General features: G+C 38.3%; 1 protein-coding gene across 7 annotated transcripts in view; it reads left to right on the forward strand.

The window, feature by feature from the left end:
* The window catches only part of KYNU (kynureninase), a 59334-nt gene extending 39981 nt beyond the window's left edge, over window positions 1-19353 (forward strand). For all 7 annotated transcript variants that reach the window (XM_082763569.1, XM_082763568.1, XM_082763574.1 and 4 more), the window contains 4 exons: window positions 12615-12667; window positions 14161-14246; window positions 17380-17610; window positions 19033-19353. In XM_082763569.1, the coding sequence (XP_082619695.1) occupies window positions 12615-12667; window positions 14161-14246; window positions 17380-17610; window positions 19033-19185 (523 nt within the window). In that variant the 3' untranslated portion in view covers window positions 19186-19353. The remainder of the gene's footprint in view (window positions 1-12614; window positions 12668-14160; window positions 14247-17379; window positions 17611-19032) is intronic.
* Window positions 19354-21616: the final 2263 nt, after the last annotated feature.

Here is a 21616-nt window from a genome sequence, read left to right on the forward strand (position 1 = left end):
AAACCAAAAGTTAAAATCTCCCTTGGGAAAAGACTGTTTAGGAATAAAGGCATTGGCTAATTAGGCTTAATTGCATTGTCTTGGGACAAGTGATTTATTAGGCCAATCTAGACCCATGATGGGCCTGCAGGGGTGTGTTCTTGGATTCACCAACTGAATGGCAAATATCCAAGAGCATTTTTTAACTTTGGAATGAGTCTTTGGGACAAAAAGAGAGGTTAATGTTCATTCACATCTATTTCCATTTTCATCTTTCCAGCTCTGTACGTCCTTTTATGTTGTTTTCATGATTGTCTCCTTGTTCTTTGTCAAACATTTCTCTCTATCTTCCTTCAAATCCTCCCTTGTAATTAAGCTGCATCTTCAAGCAGCCTTGCTTCCTTTCTCATTATTCATAATCTTCTCACTCTCCTCCCTGAAGGTGTTCCATTATGTTGTCATCTTTGTCTTGGGTGGATTTTAAGATCTGTGAGAGAGGAGCTCTCCCCCTTGTAAATTCAAGGGACCATGTACAAATAAATTTGCTGTATATCAAGTCTGCATCTCCTATAGCACAGCCAGAGTGTGTGTGAAAGTAATGTGCTGTTGTCATCACCTTTGTCCTCCCATGCTGCACAATTTACTATAAGTTTTTGAAAACTTAATCTTTACAATGGAGTACATGGAAAATCAGATGTGGTTCCAGTTAAATTTCTCAACTATAGTAATTCTAACAACTATGGTGATGGACTGGTACTCTGCAGACATCAAACACTGAAATAAGCAAAGACAAACAGGCATGTATAACCACTTAGCTTCTGTGATTCATATCTTCTCTCAAATAGTATTTATAGCATTGGTGGTTTTGGCTGCAGACATCTGCAGATAGCTTGCAGGCAGATTTGGGGATTTTATGTATATTTAAATCTTTGCCTGACAACTTGCTCTTTCGTTTGTCCAAAACTCCAACAACAATATGAAAAAATGTCTTTTCAAGCATTTTTCTCAGTCTTTTTTTTTGGCTGAGGCTGGTCAAATTCTTGCAGGTCTTTATGCTATTCATTCTCCAGCAATAGTTTATATGGTAGACTTCAGCCAATTCAGTCTTTTGCATCTCTCCTTCTGGACCATGCTGACAGGACATAAACCACTTAGTCTGCTCTGCCATGGCCCCTTCCCACTCCTGCTCTTGGAAGCGAGCAGGAAGTGGCTGTGTTCCTCATGGATGCTATTTCCCATCTGCAGCCTGAAGCTTTTCTCATCAGATGGTGTAAGACACAACTGCTTGAACACATGAAAGGAACCCAACAGGCTTAGGCTGATGGAAAGGTGAATGTAGCCTAGGGGCAGCTCTTACATCCCCGTTAGCTAGCAAGGAAAGGATCCTGGGGCTCTCCTCGGAGTCTCTATGGTTGCTGTGATTTCTTTCTCCCACTTCAAAGAACATGTGTTGTTAGTGGCTTGCTCTTTGTGCCTTGGTTCTCCATTTTGAGACAGGCAGTTTTGAAAGCATTCTGCTGTGCCTTGATTTTAGCAGTAAGGGAAGGCAATGAGTTGGCTTCCTTCCTGCTGAATGAGCTTCCAGAGATGCAGTGCTTGAGTTGGTGTAACACACCTCTGACAAAATGGAAAGAAAACTTCCTTTGCATGCCTTGGATCACAGAAAGATCTCCCCTTAGATCTCCCCTTTTATGCCACTCTTAATCTGTGCGTTTCTATATCCACCTCATGGAACCTTTCTCTCTTAGGGAGGAGAAGTTTATTTTCAATAAAAACATCAAGTAAATCTTCTGTCACTTCCGGTAAAAGCTCTCTTCTGTTCAGAAAAGTGCTGCTAATGCAACCTTGCACTTGGGATTTTCCCCTAGATGGTGATTCACTTCCAGTATTTGATCGTTCTTCACTTTTTGTACCTCAGATTATCATTTGGGGTACTTGCTATAAAGCTCTCTTCCTAAGATTCTAATTTAAAGCTGTACTCTAGATGTGCCCTTAAACATGAGATTTGCTATGTGTTATCTCATTAGCCCACAGTAGGGAATTTGTTTCTAAATCTTCCTTACTGAACATGCTTCAAGATCATGGCGTGTCCCACAAAATTGCTCTAAGCTGGAAGTACCAGCAATAGCCCTTGCACTTCACTTCTGTGCCATTAATACTGTTACCTTTTTATTCACTTGTGTCCCCTGCAATATATTTCTGTAGTTTTCAGACACTGATTCAGATGGGATCTCCTGTGCTGCATGTCCCCTAGAGCTACGTGTGTCTCTCTGCTGGCTGAATACCTCTCTGGCTTTAGCTGCAGCTCTCAGTGCATCTGCACAGCTCCTATTGTGATTCATATCACAAGTGGCACTTGAATCAAACCATAAGCATTTTTAAAGGTAATTGGAAGGTCGTTGCTGAGGTTAAGGAAATAATTCAGCCTCTTTATTTCCTGCGAAGTTGGTATTCTGTGTGTATGCTGGGGGTGAGGGGGATGTTGTGTGTGAAAATGTTTTTGTTTTACCATTTGTGATTGTTTGTTTGTACTGCTTCTGCTCCCCATACTCCTTCTCCTGGCTGAAACTTCTCCCCAGGATGATGTTCTCCCCTGGGCATATGTCTTCACATTTTTCCTTCCTTCTGGTCAATTCCATTTTATCTTCACTATTGCTGTAGGCAAGCTAGATCATTTCTTTTGCCTGCACCCGCCCCCAATACCTTTCATATTAAGTCCAGCAAAGCATGTTCACAGACTGTTGTCCTTTTTTTTTTCTTGTTATCTCCATACACCTCCACTGAGCAAGGAGCTTCATGACACATACTTGCTTTAAGCCATCATGCCTCTTATGTGAAACACATTTTCACAGCCGTTTGGTAAATTCTGGCTATCACATTCATTATTCCTCATTTGCCACTGAAATTGTTGGCAGGGCTTGCTGGCAGTACTTGTCTGCATGGAAATACCAGGGCAGCTACAGCAACAGAGGTTTGGTATGGGCTGTGAGACTCCACACAGAGACCTACACTCACTCAGGTGCCTGATGGGTGGTTTCCTGTGAGATTCTGGGGAGGGATGATATACATCCGTCTTCCCTTTCTCATAGTTTGAGTCTGCGTGACATCAAACCTGGGAGCTAATCACACTGGTCCAACTGTTTGAGGAACTTGTAGCTACTTTCTGTCCTATGGCATGAAAAAGTTTTTCAACACAAAGAACTTTTTACTCATTTGTGTACAATTTATTGAGCAAAGATTTGATATGTCCCTTACCTAGTCCAGTTGTGAGATTTGGTCAGTGTGTGTTGGTGGTCAGTGTTCTTCATACGGTTTGTCACATGAGAACAAGACCATGCCAGTGGCATCTCACTGTCCTCTGCCATGGGAAGGGCTTGGGGCTCCTGGGACCAATGTTGGACCTTGTATCTTAGGACCTGAAATAGTAGTGTTGTGTGTGCTGCTAAAATAAGGGAAAATGCAGAGTTTTAAGGAAAAGTACCTAAGTCACTTTTCTCACATGTTTTCTGGTGGGTGAAATTTCAGCTTTTTGAGTGGAGACTCTAAATTCTGAAAGCTGCCCATTTCTGTTCTCCTGTAATTTCATGTCTTAGGCTTCAGCTCAATAAAATCAGTTGGAGTTCTCTCCTTCAGTACCGCTTAGTGTCAGCAAATGTTTTGTAACACAATAACACTACTGCTGGGTTCTGTGACAATTCTGATGTTTAAAACTTTGAATTCAATTAGTTCCAGCCACTGACATACATTTTTTTTATTATTAAAACTCATCTAATGCAGTTTTTCTCTTTCAGGCAAAGAGCAGAGGTGATAATTCTAACATTTTTAGCTAATGTGGATTCTAGTATGACAAAGGTCTTGCATTAATATTGCGATTGCTATATTCAAAAGCAACAAAGACCCAAGGAAGCATGTCTTCTCAAATCTTAAAATTTTTATATTGTAGTTCAGTCAGACACATATATTATTCAGAAATCTATCTGGATACCATCCCCTCAAAGATTCATTCAAGGGACTGAGGAGACTATAGCTCAGTAAATGCATCATAGTAATCAAAACCAGCAAAGTCTCCTTTAAGTCAGAATTCACATTTAAAAGTACTTCTAGGAAGGACTGTTGCTTTTGTTTCTTGTTTAATTTAATCTATCTGAAACAGAGTAGAAAAAAATTACTGAATTCTTAAAGAATATAATATGCTTTTTTATCACCATAATATAATTGGGAACTATTCAATACTTTATAAAAATCACTCAGAACTTTATTAATAATCTCTATGAGTAAATTGGCTCCCTGCTTGATTTTTAATTTCTGGTGCTAGGGAGAATATTTGATTTCCCTCTACTAAATGTGCTAACACACTGTTGGCTGTATTCCCCCTTTTCATGTATCTGATATTCCGCTAGTGCAAGTGATATATGAGCACTTTGTGGTAATAGTTGTTCATAAGCTGATTTAACAGTTCTTAATTCAACTTCATTAGCCTTAGAGGGGTTGTTTTTCTGTGAGATTTCTTCCCAGGATTTAATTTAGCCTGCAGTTTTGTCTGCTGCTTGATCATACCTTCCTTTTGCCTGATCACGATGAGTGAAGCTATCCCTCATCACGATCGCCCTAAGGTTTGGTGTGGAGCTGCGTGTGGCCTGGCTGGGCCTTGATCGGATTCACAGCAGTGCAGCCATTTCTCTTCTGCACACCCTTGTTGCTGCACCTTGTTTTCTGCTGTGAAAGTGAGCTCTGTCTACTTCTGTTTTGACCTGCAGGGGTAATACAGAGGGACGTGTTGAAATTGGTGTATTCCCACTTGTGTCAAGTCTAAACGACTAACAAGGAAAAAATCAATTCAAGAAGAGCATGTGCACCTTCTGTCTTCAAATACCTATCAGCTGTAAATCACCTTGTGTTTGATTGACCAAACAGCCTGGGTTTTTCCACCCAAGAGTCTCTCTAATTGTGGCAACGGTAGCATTGAGTTCCCCACCCTGAGTGCTGCCCAGTTAAATTCAGAAAAAAAGAATGACAAAAAAACCTACAGGATTTTGTAACTTCAGCCTTTGCACCTGCACTCTTAAGTGTGATTGTTTAGATTAAGATTTTTTTTCCATGACTTTGATCTTAAAAAAAAAAAAAAAAAGATGCTAGGTAGAAAGTGAACTTAGACTTGTTTTTTACAAGACAAGCCTTAAAGTAGTGAGGAGAAATTGTCTCCACTGTCAGTGGTACCAAAAATACAAGCTATTTAACAGAAGAAAAATGTCACACTATTAGCCTCTAATACAATCATTACTTCGGTCAATACAATCATTATTTTTGGTCCTTTGTTGAAGTAAAAACCTCATAGATATTAAATATGAGAAGTTACTATTTTCACAGTAACAACTTTTCATAAGGAGTGTTTTTTTTCCCCACTGAGTTCTAAGAGACTGGTCCGTTAATAATGTATGGCATTGCTCATAAGTCACATATGCTTAATAATTAGGAAACATTTGTAATGAGTTGAAAAGGGTAAGGGAAAGCATCAGGGTATGTGAAAGTCTGAAACTAGAGAAGACTGAGGCTAATAATTACCTGAGCTTCAAAAAGCTTTTCAAATTCTAACAACAAGTCCTACTTAAAATTACCAAGCATTATGCAGAATAGAATAATGAAAAAAGTTCAATCTTATCAGCTGGGATAGAGTATCTAAATAGATGTAATGGGGTGGGGAGTGGAGGTAACCTTTATAGCTTCTGGAAAGGTTTTCTGAAGGAGACAGAGTTAGGTTTCCAACTATTACTGCAGTCTAACAGGGGCTAGCTGCTAATTCCCCTATTCCCCCATGCAGATCCTGGCCTCTGTGTGTATACTGTGAAATATTCTCCCTAACTGACAGTTTCACAATATATGAAGAATTTCAACTACGCAGGAGGGTTAAAACCTCCGAATTCTGCATCTCTGTGATGAAACTGGGAGTCACTTTACAATTATTCTTCATTTTGATTAAACATAGCCCTCAACACCATACCAAATATAAGTATTTTTCTCCCTTCCAGTGAGCTGTCAGCAGGAGAGCTCTGGGCCAAAGCAGGACCTTGCTGTGGTGCTCAGTATTAAGGGATTGGAGTGCAAGCAAGCAGTTTGGCACAGGCTTCATTAATAAGAATTCATTTCAACAGCATGCAAGCCCTCATTTCAGGTGGTACAAATGTAGAATAACATTGTCCTTCCACGTGAGTTTCAGTTTTTCAGCACATTTGTAAAACATCATGTAGAAATCAGCAATGGAGATATTGATTTATTTTTTTTCTTGGCATAAGTGCCAGTTAGATGACATGGATCAAGAAAAATATTAAATTCTGAACTCAACAGAAACCCAAGACTGGAAACAACTTTTGAGCCTGAGAGGATAATTTGAAGAAAGGCTGGAAGGAGGGGAAAAAGAAAACGGTGGCATCAGCCATTACCTCCAACTCCCCTCTTCCCATCTGTATTTCAAAAAATCCAGTACAAAATTCTCCAAGGAAATCTATTTCTCCATTCTTACACGATCCTCATTACTAAGTATGTGAAAACATGTTAACGAATATATTCTCACCGCTCACCAGAGAGTTAGGGCAGTACTGAGCAACATTTCTAGAGATGAGGGCTTGAGGCATGGAAAGACTAAATGACTCATCCGTGATCAGGCAAGTCTGTGATAGCAAAGAAAATTGAAACTCCTTCTCAAACTCCAGTCAGGGAGCCAAGAATATGCTATGTGAAGCAATGAGCATTTTTTCTGTTTTCTTTGGGGGGGGATTCTTGCTGTTCTGAATTTTGGCATTGAATCCAAAGAAGGGCAATGATGCTTGTGTGCTTCCAACAAAATTAATGCAATAAAGCCGAAACAAAACAATAATAAAAAAAAAATGCTGTTAGAAAACTGCAATAAAATTAATGCAGACTAGAGTGCAAAGATTGTGCCCCAGCTGTAGAGCCTGGGGATCAAGTCTGTGCTCAGAGTTTGCAGGAAACAAGCTACTTTCAGGCTGGCTAAATTTGCATTTGAGGCATCCAGTGCCTGAATCCCATCCAGGTGGCAGGCAGTCTCCTGGCAACAGCAGTGGGGTTGTACCCCATTGAGGTGCAGTGGGTCTGGGAGGGTAGGAGTGCAAAAGCAGCCTTTGCTTCTCTTGCCTGCTCCTAGTTTTCAAATAGTACTTGCAACCTCCTGTTTTTTTTCTAGCTCTGATTTGGCCTAATTAGGCAAAACTTGTAACTCTGTAATGTGTGGCCTATTTTGCTACTCTCTTCCTGTTGTAAGTATTAGGTGGTGTTTTTTTCCATAGTTAATCTACAGGTATTCACTTGATGCCACCAGGAAGCCTACATGAAATTTGTAAAGGAAGCTACCACCAGTTCGCCCATGTCACCCTCATCAGATTTTTATGCTGTCACTCAGAGAAAAAACAGCAGTCTGGTGATGAGTTAGGAGAGATCTTATCAATCCACCTAGGGGAGGAAGATTTTGGGAATGAAGAAGCTTTTCAGTGGTAACCTTTGAAAAGACCTTTGTAAAGAAAAAGCTCTCTAAGAGCTGCAAATACAGAAAAGAGCCAATAGGAGAATCAACACAGAATCAACAATTATGATAAATGTTGTGGAAGTCATGCTGGGAATTCACACTTTGTAAATCTGAGTGAGGTAGCTTTGCAGGGTGATACAAGAGTTTGTTTATATGAGCTTGGCTTCTGGGATTTACTTCTGTCTGAACGTAGCAGCAGTAGGAAATGCTACTGCTCAGGACCTGAGGCCTGTCTACTCTTTCTATCCTTACTGCACTGTGGAGGAATGCACCTCACTATCTTGATCTGAATTTTTGGTCAAGCTCAAGATGTTTCATATATATAGATGTATAGCATATTATGGAATACTTTTGGTCTTTGGGAGTTGGCCATGGAATTTATTTTATTTTTTTCATGTGCTTTTTGAAACATGAAAGCTGGGCAGAGCCAAACTCTGGATGTGGCACTAGTGGCATGGTACATTGTAATTTTCTCCTAGGTCATCACCACGATCAAGGCCAGATGTAATTTGTTCCCAGCTTCTGGCTAGACCCAGCCTGCAGACTTCTTGTTTTTCTTTTCCAATCTAATTCTAATGACTTTATGAGTTGTTTATTTAGCACATTTTCTGCTAATGGAAACGTATAGGAGATATGTGACCTCCATCCATTCTCTATGCCTTGATCCACCCCGGTAGTGTGCTTCTTGGTCTTGTGCTTATATGGTCTTACAAGCCATAAGCACATGCAGTGAATGTAGAAGGGATGTGCCCTTCAGCCAGCCAGTTGTCATGGATGTTTGGGACTGCAGGAAAATGAGTTATCGTTGGCTTTTATATTGCTTTTCCTGCATGAATTTGCCTTTGTAGACAGAGTGTGTCTGTCTCAGTTCTGTGTTGTTTGTGAACTTTTCTTCTAACGATGAGAGCAGGGAAAAGTCTCATGAACTCCTTAACACTGATTCTTACTGATAGATAGAACAGTTGCATAAAAGCTCAAACAATCCTTGCCAGTATCCAGAAGCTTTTACAAAATAAAATGAGGAGTGAATGAAGAGCCTAGTTGCGGCACAGCAGCTGCACCAACCACTTTGCAGACTGTCCCCAAACTGCCTGTTTATGATTTAGCTTAATCCACAGTTTCATAAACATGGAATGGTTTGATGGTATATGCTCCTAATATAGACATCATTGAAGTAACGCAAATACAATTTCTAGACAGCATTGTAACCTGATTATGGAGAGAAAACAAACGGATCCATACACAGTGAAGCCAGCTAGTGTGATACAAAGTACTACTAATTTCACACTGTATTCCTGTTGTAGCACTTTAGCATGCTTTCTCATGGACATAAAATGATTTCTCTCACGATGTAATGACAGGATGCTTCCAGTGCATTGCCCTGGATTGTGCAAGTTGAGCTGCATTAATAGTATTTCCCTGTTTTCCGTGTCGCTACTCAAGAGTTTCTATTTCTTCTTGCTGAGAAGGGAAATGAGACCCATGGTGCTTCAGGCAGTAAATTATAAATGAGTAGCATGATCGTCTGTAACTTCGACACAAAGGTCAAAGGAATTTTTTTTGTATTTTTTCTGTGTTCTTTAACTGGATCGTCTTTGATGTCTACGCTGCACATACATCATGATCATTATATCCCACACTCTTGCATCATTAATGTAACTACAAACGAGATGGCTCAAGTTATGAACAACTAGTGCTTCAGTCTAATGCATACGGATATGAAGGAGGGAAATGAGCTAAATAAAAATACTTATTGAAGAGATTGTTCCCTGGTGTAAATGCGCTTAAAGGGAGTAGGACTAAATGAGAGGGTACTGCTCCTTTCTGGAGTTATTTTCCAACACAGTAAGTCTTTGTTCATTGATTTGTAAAATAAGAGAACATTCTGGGGTAAAATAAAGAATTTGAAAAATCTTCCAGCAATATTTCGTTATATGCCTACTTACTGCATGAAATTTAGCTAGTAACAGCTTTCTTTAAATTGTATGTTGTGCATTCAAAAATGATTTCTGTGCATAGACTGGAAAGCTGCAAAATTCCCTGGGAAAGTCTCAGTGCTTTCAAACGATGGAGACATAGGTTTTGTTTGTGGGATACAACAGAGCAATGTGTTAACTTTATTTGAAAAGTTACTCTCTTACAGAATAAGGTTTGTATAGGTATGCTCACTCCACAAAAACCCCTCAGCTCTTCTGGTGCTAACTTACTCTCCTTTTTGACACGCCAACAGTGGCATGTCAATTTTTGATGCCAGATGGAGAGAGGTTTGCTGCAGAAGCACTTCAGGAGCACCTGGGTACCTGGGACAGGTGACCAGATGTTATCCTGGCACACACCGTGAGCGAGACACTGCTGGGACAGCCATTTTGATTGAAACTAGATGAAACTAGACAAGTGCTAAGTTTAGATACATCTGCAAATAAGGGGTAGTGGCTGGTAAAACATTATTATAGTGGAATGATTGCAAAATGAGTCTCTTTTCCCCCCAGATGCACTAATTTTTAATATACTTCACTAAATGGGTTTTATTTGCAATGAAAATATTTTAACTCTGGAGTCCAGTTACCAAAAAGTCCAAGGTGTTTTAAATACAAGAGCATTGCAGGAAGCTTTTAAGATCCTTCCAAACCATTTTGCAAATATTATGGTTTGGAATTCCAGATCAATTTAGATCTTGGAGTCTTTGTTTTTTGAAGCAAGAATAATCAAAATGGTGACTGCATTTCAAAAAAACTCATTTTGCATGCAGAGTAACAACTCTTTAATAAGAAATTTTACTGCAGCATCTTAATGTGCAGTTTTATTGCCTATTATTTTTAGTGAGCATTTTTAAAGCCTTATGTTTGGGGTTTAACACCTTAGCTATTTCCCATCATAACAGGTTGAAATTTGGCATAGCAGTGGCAACCCTCATTTCAAATTTTTCACAGAAAATTATAAACACCAAATTGCTAATTTGTAAAGATTTTTAGATTCCACACTTTGAAGCCTGTCAACTTAAATGTCAAATAATATGACATCCATATGGACCATTAGATCAATGATAGTGTAGGACCAGAGCTGCCTCAAAGTGCACATCCTGTAGTGACACCTTTGAAGTTCTTGAACAGCCAAAAATTAAAATAAAATTAAAAAAAAAAAAAAGTATGGTAGGAAAGGGCAAGACAGCTAAAACTGTCTTTAAAAAATCCTTCATTTTGTCAGTTTGGAAAAGTTCTGAAACTTCAGTTTCCAAGTCGTAAACATGATGCTGCGGCAGAGGTCTGATTTTAAGCCAGCTTCAGAGTTAGCATGTTTTGAACTCTAGAAGCACAACCAGAGTGCTTCTTATTGGGTTTTATTGGGGCAATATTCTGGTTGATGTTAATTTTATCTTTAACTGTAGGATGTAGTCCAAATAGAACATATTATTTTTCTCTCCTTGTTACCAAGTAATAGTCCAAATGTATTTCACATGTTCTTCTGTTTAAAACTTTTGGCGTTCATGTATTGTGTCACTGATATTAGTAGTATGTTGTAGTAACATATAGTATTTAGAGTCTACAGTGAAATGTCCTATGGATATTATACACTGCATATTAAATATCTGGAATATCTTTTATGATTCACATCATCAGTAACTGAGTCACTTGGGCAGAAGCTGCAATATATTTTATATTGGGCATATTCATTTTGGCAATATAATATCTCATTTGAAATGAATGTATATTGCACTATTGATTTTCATGGGTCTTAGAATAGTAAAAGCATCACAACAATAAAAAAAAAACATGCTTTTTTGTTTGGATGCAGCACTCAGAGCTGTTCATAGAAGTAAACATAAAACTGAAGTAATACAGAAATATGAAGTACTTTATTTTACCCTATGCAGTATTCATAAAACAAGTCTTTAACTCAAATGTGGTCTTCATTCTGTAGAGCTAACCTCTTCTAGGCACACTGCAAAGAAATGTTACTGCTTTAGAGAGGCAATGCCTTTCTATTTCCTTGTTTACTTCCAGAAAGGCTGATCTAATATGAGTTTTACGTATAGTTTTTTTCTGTTAGAAATTTTGAACACTTGCCAGGGTTCATTCCTAACAGCTCTGCTACCCAGCATAGAGAAAACGGAGTGAAAGCTTTGAGAGAAATGTCTGTATGTCCATCCCTGGCAATTTTAGATGGTCAGAAAGGCATCAGAGGTGGCAGCTTCCTAATATTGTAATAGTATTGATGTATGGGAAATTTCAAGTAATACTGACGTGATTAGTCACTGATATTACCATCTAAGAAGTACAATATCAAATGGAGATGGGAAGAGAAAATCCTTGGATTTGCAATATTGACTTCATCTGCAGCATGGGGAGCTTCAGTGCCCTGGATACCGGGAGTTTCAGTGCATCCAGCTGCTTCAGAAAACCATTTGTAGTGATATCCTTGAATGTATTTTTCAAAAAAAAAAAAAAAAAAAAAAATTAAAATATTAATAATCTAATGCCACCTTAATTTAAAAGCTTGGATAAATGATATTCAAAGTAAATTTTTTTTTTCTCCCCTGGAGATGATCTAAAAAGTCTTATTTTTTGGATTAAGTTGGTTCATTTTTCATTTTAAATAATCTTTTTTGAATAATATGCTCAGTTCAAGAGAAGAAAAGTTTATTCCAGGGCTCACATTGTAAGGTAAAAGCAATGCCTGCACAAACTTCCTACTGAGCCCCTGTTGGCCGTCTGCTGCCCATCACTCACCTTTGCTTGGTGGGACGAAGTCAGATTTTATAGCACCTTTTAAGTTCCAATGTTCATTAAAGTAGGTTTAAGGAGGTTAAGCTTAATGCTTTGGAACAAAACAGAGGAAATATTTCTGTTCTATTTTTCATTTTGTAAAATGAATTCAGACAAAAAGGGTATTGTCAGGAATCAATAGTTAATTTGAAAGATGTGGTACATTTTATCATTCGTTGTTAAAGAGAAATTTCTAGACAATAAAATTATGTTTTTAGTTTTTCCTATTTATAGAATGTATTGTGTTTTTATGCTGTTGTTGGAATTATAATGTATTATTAGAAATATATTTCTTAAGCCTTAGATTGCTAATCATTTACTTTGCAAAATTTTAGGTTAATTGGCTGGTGGGGTCATGACTTCAAAACACGATTCCTCATGGAAAACAGTATGTACTTTTACACTTTCATTTACCTGATTTGACATATTTATATACAGCCAGCATAGTTTTTACAGAAGTTTGAGTAGGAAGGATAGACCTTTGTGCTTTCATGCTTACATTAAAGATATTAACCTAAACTCATCCTAAATATGTAATAGAGTGGCGTCAGTAAAAATAAATGGAATAAATTAGGTCTCTGAGCATATGGGTCTGACTGTCTGTTTCCAGACATTTTGCTGACAAGATGCAGTTGTAGACTATGGATGGAAGTTTTGAATCTTTTTAAACTCATAAGCTCTGAGGAGTGAGATTCTGTTATTCACATGGGTAAACGTGAATCTTAGATATCTTACTTTGGGATTAGTTCCACTGGAATTAATACGAAATGGTAAAAGCGCCTGACATAAGTTGTGCAATAGCTCTTGTGTTTCAGCATCTTTAAATCCTTTGCACTAATGATGGAGGGAATATAAGACAAAACCAAACCTGCTCTGAAATAAACTCAGTATTTATTGTCCCAAAGCACAATAAGAGATGAGGACTGTTTTCTAAATCTGCCAGCTATAATCTTCCTCTCCTTTTAAAGATATGGCAGAGAGACAACCCTGAGGGATCAGGAGGAAGAAAGGATCTTTTTGTTTTGATCAGTTGTTTTGGTTTCAGTATATTTATAATTTTCTGTGGCAGCCCCTACTGATGTGACTTTGGCTGGTGAACACCTCTCTAATAGTTTGTGTGGTCTTTGTTTTCTGACCACATGTAAGAGTGGCTTTATGGAACCTCAGAAGGGGACACAAATTACCTTGAAATACTGTTTGAAGAAGAAGAATGTTGCTTATTCATTTCCACAGACAGTTGCGAGGCAGAAGTTGGGCAATAATCATTATAAAATTAGCCAGTCTGCTGTGCATGAAGAGCATTTCCTCCACAGCATCCTCTTGCTCTGGTGCTGAAGCATGAAATATAAATGATGACACAGAACTTACAGCAAAGCTTTATGGCTTTATTAAATGGATTTTGTGAAATTTCACAGCCTAAAGTCTATGCAACTTCGATACGTGGCCTGAAGCTACACTTAGCTGCATATGCAGTCTCCCACGTGTCTCGTCAGTTTAATAAAGTCAAGGAACGTGATTCCCTGATCATGCACCGTGGCTTCTCATGAGCATGCCTCTGCTGACTTGGAATTTCTCTGGTTTATGCCAGTGGTAAAAGAGATTCAAGTGTAAAGGTGGTTTTAACACACACCATTTAAACAAATTAATTGCAGTTCTCTAGTTCCCATGAAGCCACTAATGAGGTCTTTCGCTGGATAAAATTGGGCTTCTCTCAAAGTTAAAAGTATTAGCTGTGAATAGATTACTATTTCCTTTTAATGAGTGATTCCTACAGGCCACGTTAGTGAAATATTTTATTGCATGAGGATGGACTTCAAGATAAGGTCTGATCCATTAAAAGGAAGAAATCAAAAACACTAATATAAGTTATTCATTTTCCAGAATTACAACTAAGCGAAGGAATTAATGGATTTCGGTTATCAAATCCTCCAATTTTACTGGTCTGTGCTCTGCAAGCTAGTTTAGAGGTAAGTAATTGCTTTATTTTGAGCCTGAATTAAGAGTATAAAAAGTTAAAAAAAATGTTATGGATTTTATTGCTGTGTCCCTTAAAAATAAATAAAATCCATAAAAGATAAAAAGCCAAAGGAATGAAAACAACAACAAAAAAAAAAACACAAGAAACCAAGACTTGTAAAATCGAACTCATTCTTTTACTGTTCTCACAAATTTTGCTGTCATATTTAGGATCCATAAAGTGTGCATCTTCAGCTTTTGGACAGAGCTCAGCATTGGGCTTTTAGAGGCTCAATGCAAAGGGCAGCTTTTCCAATACAGACATTCAGAGCTTGCCTCTCTGCAACTTGTGTGAAGGACACTGATAGAGACTTTCCTAGGAAGGAATTGTGTAACTCTGGAAGGCTGCATGGAGAGTTGCTTCTACTTGTATTTCCCTGTGCCAAACAGACGAGCATTTTTTTTTTATGAAAAAGCAGATGGGGCTACTGGGTGTTCTCGAGTCCAACAGAACTGATGTGAATGTCATCCACTGTAGTCCCTTCCATCACAAACAGAAAAGACAAAGACTGTCTGTTAATGCTTCCTAAAAGGACAATTCATGAATGTGCTGTGGATCTGGACTTTTGCCTTTCATCTCTTCATTAGTTTTCTGGTGACCACAGGCGCAGAGCCTCACATGTATCCAGGCATAGAGTTTCTCTTATGGGTGGTTCACACCTGAAATGCTGGACTTCCGGTATTTGGGGATGAAAATGATGGTTGTACACAGACCTCCCTGTAGTAATTTTTTTCCTAAGCTGCTTTTCAAGCCAGCCTTGGTTAGCGTGGTTTTGCAGCAGCATAATGAGAGGAATTTATTTCTGCCAGCATTCCATTAATGTTAGTGTAACAGCAAAGCTGATGCTGGTACAAAGAGCAATGTCTGTACACTGTACATCCCTCTTCTTTATTTACTGAAAAAAACAGTATTTTAAGCAAACAAAGTTAGAAAATTGCCAATTGTGCTCTCACCAGCTTACATGCAATGCTGAAGGACTGCAAAGGGCACAGCAATGTGTCTTATTCTGCCTGACAATTTATTTTGTTAGTCCTTAAACATCCAATATATTTTTAAACTTTATGTGACCTTCGAGATAAGCTGAAAGCTATTCTGCTATGACCCAGATTGTTAGTGCTCCAGTTTGTGCGGGTTGATGTCATTTAGCCCACTGCAGGGAGCCCCAAACAATGAGGGCTGAGCAGTTTCCATCGCCTCCCCTTTCCATGCCTGCATTACCTTTTGGCACAGCCAGGATTTCCCAGTGCTAATTGCTCTAATACAGTGGGAAACAAAATAGTTTTCATGTCTGGCAAGAGATGGCTAGTGAAATTGCATGCCACCTTCACTGGGACACATTAAACAGAAGGCAGTGTTTCCAATGGAAACAATGAAAACTGCAAGTGTTAATGCATGTTATTCCTCAATAATGCTTAAAGTGACTGTTATGGCAGTAGCTGCTCCCTTTTATGGAAAAAAGGGGAGCGCTCTACAGCCCCATTTAAAAGATCTTTTTCCCAAATTTCACCCAGGAGGCCAAATATTCCTTGTGCAAAGCCTGAGCAAACAGATTTTTGTGTGCAGCCTAAGGAGCTCCATCCCTCACACTGCTGCAAAGCCCAGAGGAATAGGAGACAGGTCTCCATTTTACCTCCGGTAACAAGCTAAATGGTCATGTGCGCACTCTGCCAGCCTGCATGGTGAGGGAAGCATCTCTGCATTTTTGTTGACCTGTGCAAGTAATAACTGCTGGTGATAACTCTGGTCCCTTTCACATTCGCTTCTGTGGCTGCAAAGTCTGTCTTACAGCAGCCATATTTTGTTAGCTCAGAATAGAGAAAGGAAATGTAGGGGCTTTTGATTTTGATAAATTCCAGATGCTTCTGGAAACCAAACTTTGTTGTATTTGGAGTGGAACTTCTTAGTTACCTCTTTATTCACTCTTTGAGGTGTGTATGAAATAATTATCTCTGAGTATATCAATAATGTTAAAAGAGTGTCTTCTTCGGTCAGGAACAGTGATGTTCTGAGAGGTACAATCATAGATTTTTGTGCAGGACCTCAGACTTGCCTTTGATTTTGCAGCTGCAGTAAGCAGAGGTATAATAGTCTTAGAAGCTATATCACAACTACGTGCTGCAATCTAATTTGTAGAGATGGTCAGGTACTTAGATGTCTATATTCTCTTGCTTTTTCCCTGCAACTACTTGCAAGGGAAAAGGGAGGGCTTGGGGAAGACAGGGATTAGTTGTTTCCAGGGTCACATTTTCCATTTTTCTCTGTAATTGAACCTTTCCATAAGTACAGGCAGGAGAGGAGCAGGAGCTTCCTGGCCCTTTCCCCTTCCCAAACTGTTGTGCCACGTTGTTTGTACTTGTTTGTCTGACAAAGCAACTGTCATGCTTAAGCAATCACTTTTTCACATTTCATGATGTTCTAACATATTTTTTTTTTGAGCTCACCAGTCCTTGAAGCTAAATAAAAGCACAGAGCTATTAAGCTTGAATCAATTTTTTTCTTCATATGAACTAGCAAAGACAGAATTTAAAACACTTCCTGTTCAGTAGGTAAAACAGTAAATAAAAACAAATTTTCTGTCTCCAAAAGTAAGTTTGTAGATTAGTCATGTTTGTAAAGCCTTTGGCTTTACCTGAGTCACAAAAAAATTGTATGTGATTTTTGTTTGATGCAGTCCTATTGTATGTATAGAAAATTTATGGATCACCTTCAGATATGCAAATGGATGCTCTCTTAGGAAACTGTTTTTTTGTGCAAATTCATTTATGTTAGATGTGTATAGAAATCCTTAACAGCAGACAGAATTGTCTTTCATTATCTAAAAGTAATAATGTTGTCCTGTGTATCCGAAAGCCATATCTTGTGACGTGTATGTACAGTATCTATCTGATATTAGCACTTGGTTTCAAAGGTAGTATGCATGGAGAAATCTGCTACCTAGCAAAATAGGAATGACAGAGTCCAATCCCCAAGTTACCAAAACTATCTAATTTATTTGAAAAGTCAGAAATGGCCTTGATCATCTTTGCTCTCTTTATATTTTCTGTAGCAATGCATTCCATAATAACGATTTAAAATCATTACAGGTTTTTGGTCAAACTACAATGAAAGCATTGAGAAGAAAATCTATTCTGCTTACTGGGTACTTGGAATACCTGATAAAACATTACTACAGTGAGGATAAAACAAATCCAGAGAAGCCCTTTGTAAAAATAATCACACCACCTCGGGTTGAGGAAAGAGGATGCCAACTCACATTATCTTTTTCCCTTCCAATCAAGTCTGTGTTTAAAGAGCTGGAGAAGAGAGGAGTAGCTGTGAGTAAATCAAACTTCATCTTGTTCACTGTTTTGTGAGCATATGCCATACCAAAATAATAATTTGCTTTTCATTCATGTATAATCTCATATAAGGCCAAAAAAGACTTGGAATGATGAAAATTGCTTGCGTAGCAGCTACGATCTTTAGCTGCACAAATGATCAAGCAAGTAGTGCTATTTTATAAATTATTTGTTAGTCTAGAGAAAGGTGGTCCTTTCTCTATGGATTAATTTCCGATATTCTGTGAGTGGCACCCAGCAGTCACTGCTGAGGGGTAAAGCTGCTTTCGTGTTGCATGATAGTGCAAGCATTACAGGTTTGAAGGATAAAGGAGAAAAACTGGAAAAACAAAAAATGAGCATGTCAGAAAAACAGAAATTTGCACCTGAAATGTGAGGTCCCAGGCCCATTTGGCAGCTCCTCACTTATTTGCCCTCCAGCAGTGAGCAGAGCTCAGGTGGCCCCACAGCTCATATGCCTACAGCCCAGTACTAGCAAGGAGATCTCAGCCTCCACCATTCCCTTTCCTGAACTGCTCTTCACAAGGCATCAGGCTGGCCGAATTAAAATGGTGTCATGTCCTTAAAGGTGTGTTTTAGTGCTTGAGTAAAAGAGGCCACTGACTGGTGGTGCCACATAACGGCATGGTTACTGGTGTCAGTGCTGCTCAAAACCTATAAAAGCTAAATTTAAGATTATACATTTGGTGACTTAGAAGGTGAGGCTGATAACGTAATGCCATATAAATGATATATGAGTTTTATTTCTGCTGGTGACTCATGTTCCCAAAGGGCAGCTCTTATAGGCAAAATATGCTGCTGTTTTGGTGCTGCCAGGGAATTCCAGGAACTGCTGCTTTTAAGAGGGCACAGGGCCTTATGCTGTTGGCTTGTCTTCACAATGCAGTAGTGTGCTTCAAATATGAGAGATTATTCTATTCAGCAAAATGTTTAAATTCACAGAGGAGAGAAAGAAAAATACTGCAAGCCCTGTGGCATTACTTGTATCCATAGAATAAGACACCCTATCTTACTGGGAGGGACGTTTCTATTTTGCAATGGTGTTTCTGTCACCTGTACACCTCATCAGCCATGGGTTGCTGTAGGTTCCAGGGTACACCTTAAATAAATTACAAGGGTGGATAGCTAGTTCTGAGCCATTGAATGGCGCTACCAGAGTCCTGCCTGTCCCAAACCTTGCATTCTTTTTTATTGACTGCACACCACTCTCCTTGCTATATTCTTCACAATAATGCTCCTCAAGGTAGTTTCTTTGGTGTCCCAAAGTTTTCACATGTCTGCATAAATACTGTTCTTCCTTGGTGTAACTCTGTGAAGACAAGGATGACACTTAAAAATATGGCTTAACAAGTAAATTAGTGACCTGAATTTACTAATCATTCCCTTTCTATTTTGCAGTGTGACATGCGAGAACCAAACGCCCTTCGCGTTGCCCCAGTTCCTCTCTACAATTCTTTCCATGATGTGCACAGATTTATTGAAATCCTGGGATCTGCAATTACATCTTCAAAACAAACAGCAAACAATACTGCGCTATCTGGTTCTTATTGATGGCTCAGCTGTATCTTTTAATCTATTTCTGACTAAGATGCATTTATCCCGCTGAGCGATTCCTTGCTTCGAGTAGACTAAGCTATATCCCATGCAATTTGCAAAAAAATGACTGTGCTTGAATAGTTATTTACAACAGACATAGTTTTATTAAAGCTCATATTTCCACTCTGCTTTGACTTTGACTTCATGAATTAGTATGCTTTGTATATTTTAATGGGGTTTTTCTTAAACATTTTATGTAGTTTTATTACATTAGCTTTGAGAAGCGTGGAAGAATTGCTATCAACTAGAATGAAAAAAAAAAAATCCCTTCTTTATTGTAAAAATGATGCATAATAAAAAGTGGAAAATAGACAAATCACTAACAGTTAAAAGATACAGTCCAATTTACATTTTTAATTTATCGGTCCTATTTAAAGTACGTGGTTTACTAGAAGACTGAAGTTGAACAATCAGTTGTTTAAAAATTGCTGCATACTGACTTTTTCAAAGGGTCCCCAAATTTGGTTAATTAATGATATAATTGAAGAATGACTTTACACTACAGATACCTTCTTTCCTGTGATACAGCTGCCTAAACCAATACATCTTCTCTTTATATTTCTAGGTAGTCATTTTGAAGATGATAGTCTTGAGAAAGCCGAGAACGATTTTAAATTCATGTGACCCAGTGTGCTGCATGAGCACTTACCAAGGTTTTAACAAGGCTTATTTCGGATTAGGCAAAATGAACTCTGGATTGTTTCAGCAGCAGCAAAATATCCCACTGTTAACTTAGTGTGGCCCAAATTTTTACAGAGATTTGCACTAAACGGCTAGGAGCAGTGAAGAAAAACTGCTTACATTTAACCAACTCTTTACCCAGAGTAGTTTTAAGACATAAATAAAACCTCAGTGTACTTGGCTACTGAACACCTAAATTTCTCGCTATTCAGCATGTACTTTTTCTTCAAGAATCAGCTATCTGTAAGCCTTTCTGATGATGATTATTGGTTTGATACACTTAGAAAATTACTGTTGGTAGTACTTTTTATTCCACTCTAAGGAAAAAGGAAGAAATTTGGGCTACTCCAAAATGTTTTGTCTCAGCGGCATTTTTGCAGTTTGAGATTCTTGCACTTTTTGAGCGTCTCCCAGTGTGTGTTGGGGCTCCTGCAGGGGGGAAACATTTGCAGTGTCTGCCTGCCCTCTAAAATTCCCTAAAGAAGGGTAGTTTTAAAAGACCTGCCACAATAATACCTATTTCATCAGTTGTAGCATGTAGAGGAAAGCTGAAAGGACCGCAAATAAAGCATTAGTTGGTATTTTTAGCAACTATGAAAAGTTAGAAGAGCTTCTTACACAAGAATATTGTTATAAAGAATAGCACAGGAGTCTTAATCACTGGGAAAGCTCTGGCTCACTCAAGAGGTTTTGATTGCATTGACGTCATCTGTCCTTGATTCAGCTGAGACTGTGCCATTGTGTTGCAGACCAGGTATCTGTGTTTCAGTAGCTGGGGTTTTATTTTTGTATGTACATCTGCAGCACAGCTACTTTCATCTGCTAAGTGACACAATTTTAGAAAAGGCCAATTTTCCATAGCGTGACTTTTGTTGAGAAAAGCACCGAATATGAAACTGTGACAGTCCATAGTAGTGAAAAGTAGTTTATTTCACTGCCAGTATCTTTCAAGCACTTGTGCTTTTACTCAGCTCTGGCTAACACTCACATAGGTCTTTACTGTAAAATTAAGCAAGCTTTATATAAATCCAGATGTTACACTAGTCATATTATAAAATACCTTATTTAGATTTCAGCTGCACTTTTGTTGTGAGGCAAACCCAAGAAGAGTAAGCACATCCAAATCCCTTTCTAAATAGCACCTAGACATCAAGTTTGGACAAGCTTTATTGGATGTCATGGGGAGATAAATGGTGAATTTACAGGTTTCAGCCTGGCAAAGCAGTTTGGTATCTGCATTAAATTCACTAACTGAAAAATCCTTGTATCTCTGATTGTGGAAAGTGAACAATGTAGGGTAGGTAAAATACTTCCTGAATCTAGACAGTCTGGTTCTCGAGAGGTATATTATTAATAAACAATCATTACTATTTTGTCCTTCAGCAACACTTTAGGTTACAGGCAGAGAGGCTTTAAATATATTTATATATATATAAAAAAGTGTTTTGTTTGAGGGATTTCATAAAAACGAGTCAGTCAAAATTCACAAATTTCAACTTTGCTGAGTTACTTTTTCTTTTACCTACGAGCTGTGAAAATAAACATAAGACTCCTTGCTTTTATATGCATTATACATAAATTCAGAAAATGTTTTCCTTGAAGTGTGGAGAATGAAACAAAATGACAGCATAAGCACTAGTTTTACATGTTCTTTCATTAGTTCTCGTAAAGTTTTGCAAAATGAATAATACTGAAAGTTAACATT

This window comes from Aythya marila (genome assembly GCF_965140915.1).
Source record: "Aythya marila genome assembly, chromosome: 6".
Lineage (NCBI taxonomy): Eukaryota > Metazoa > Chordata > Aves > Anseriformes > Anatidae > Aythya > Aythya marila.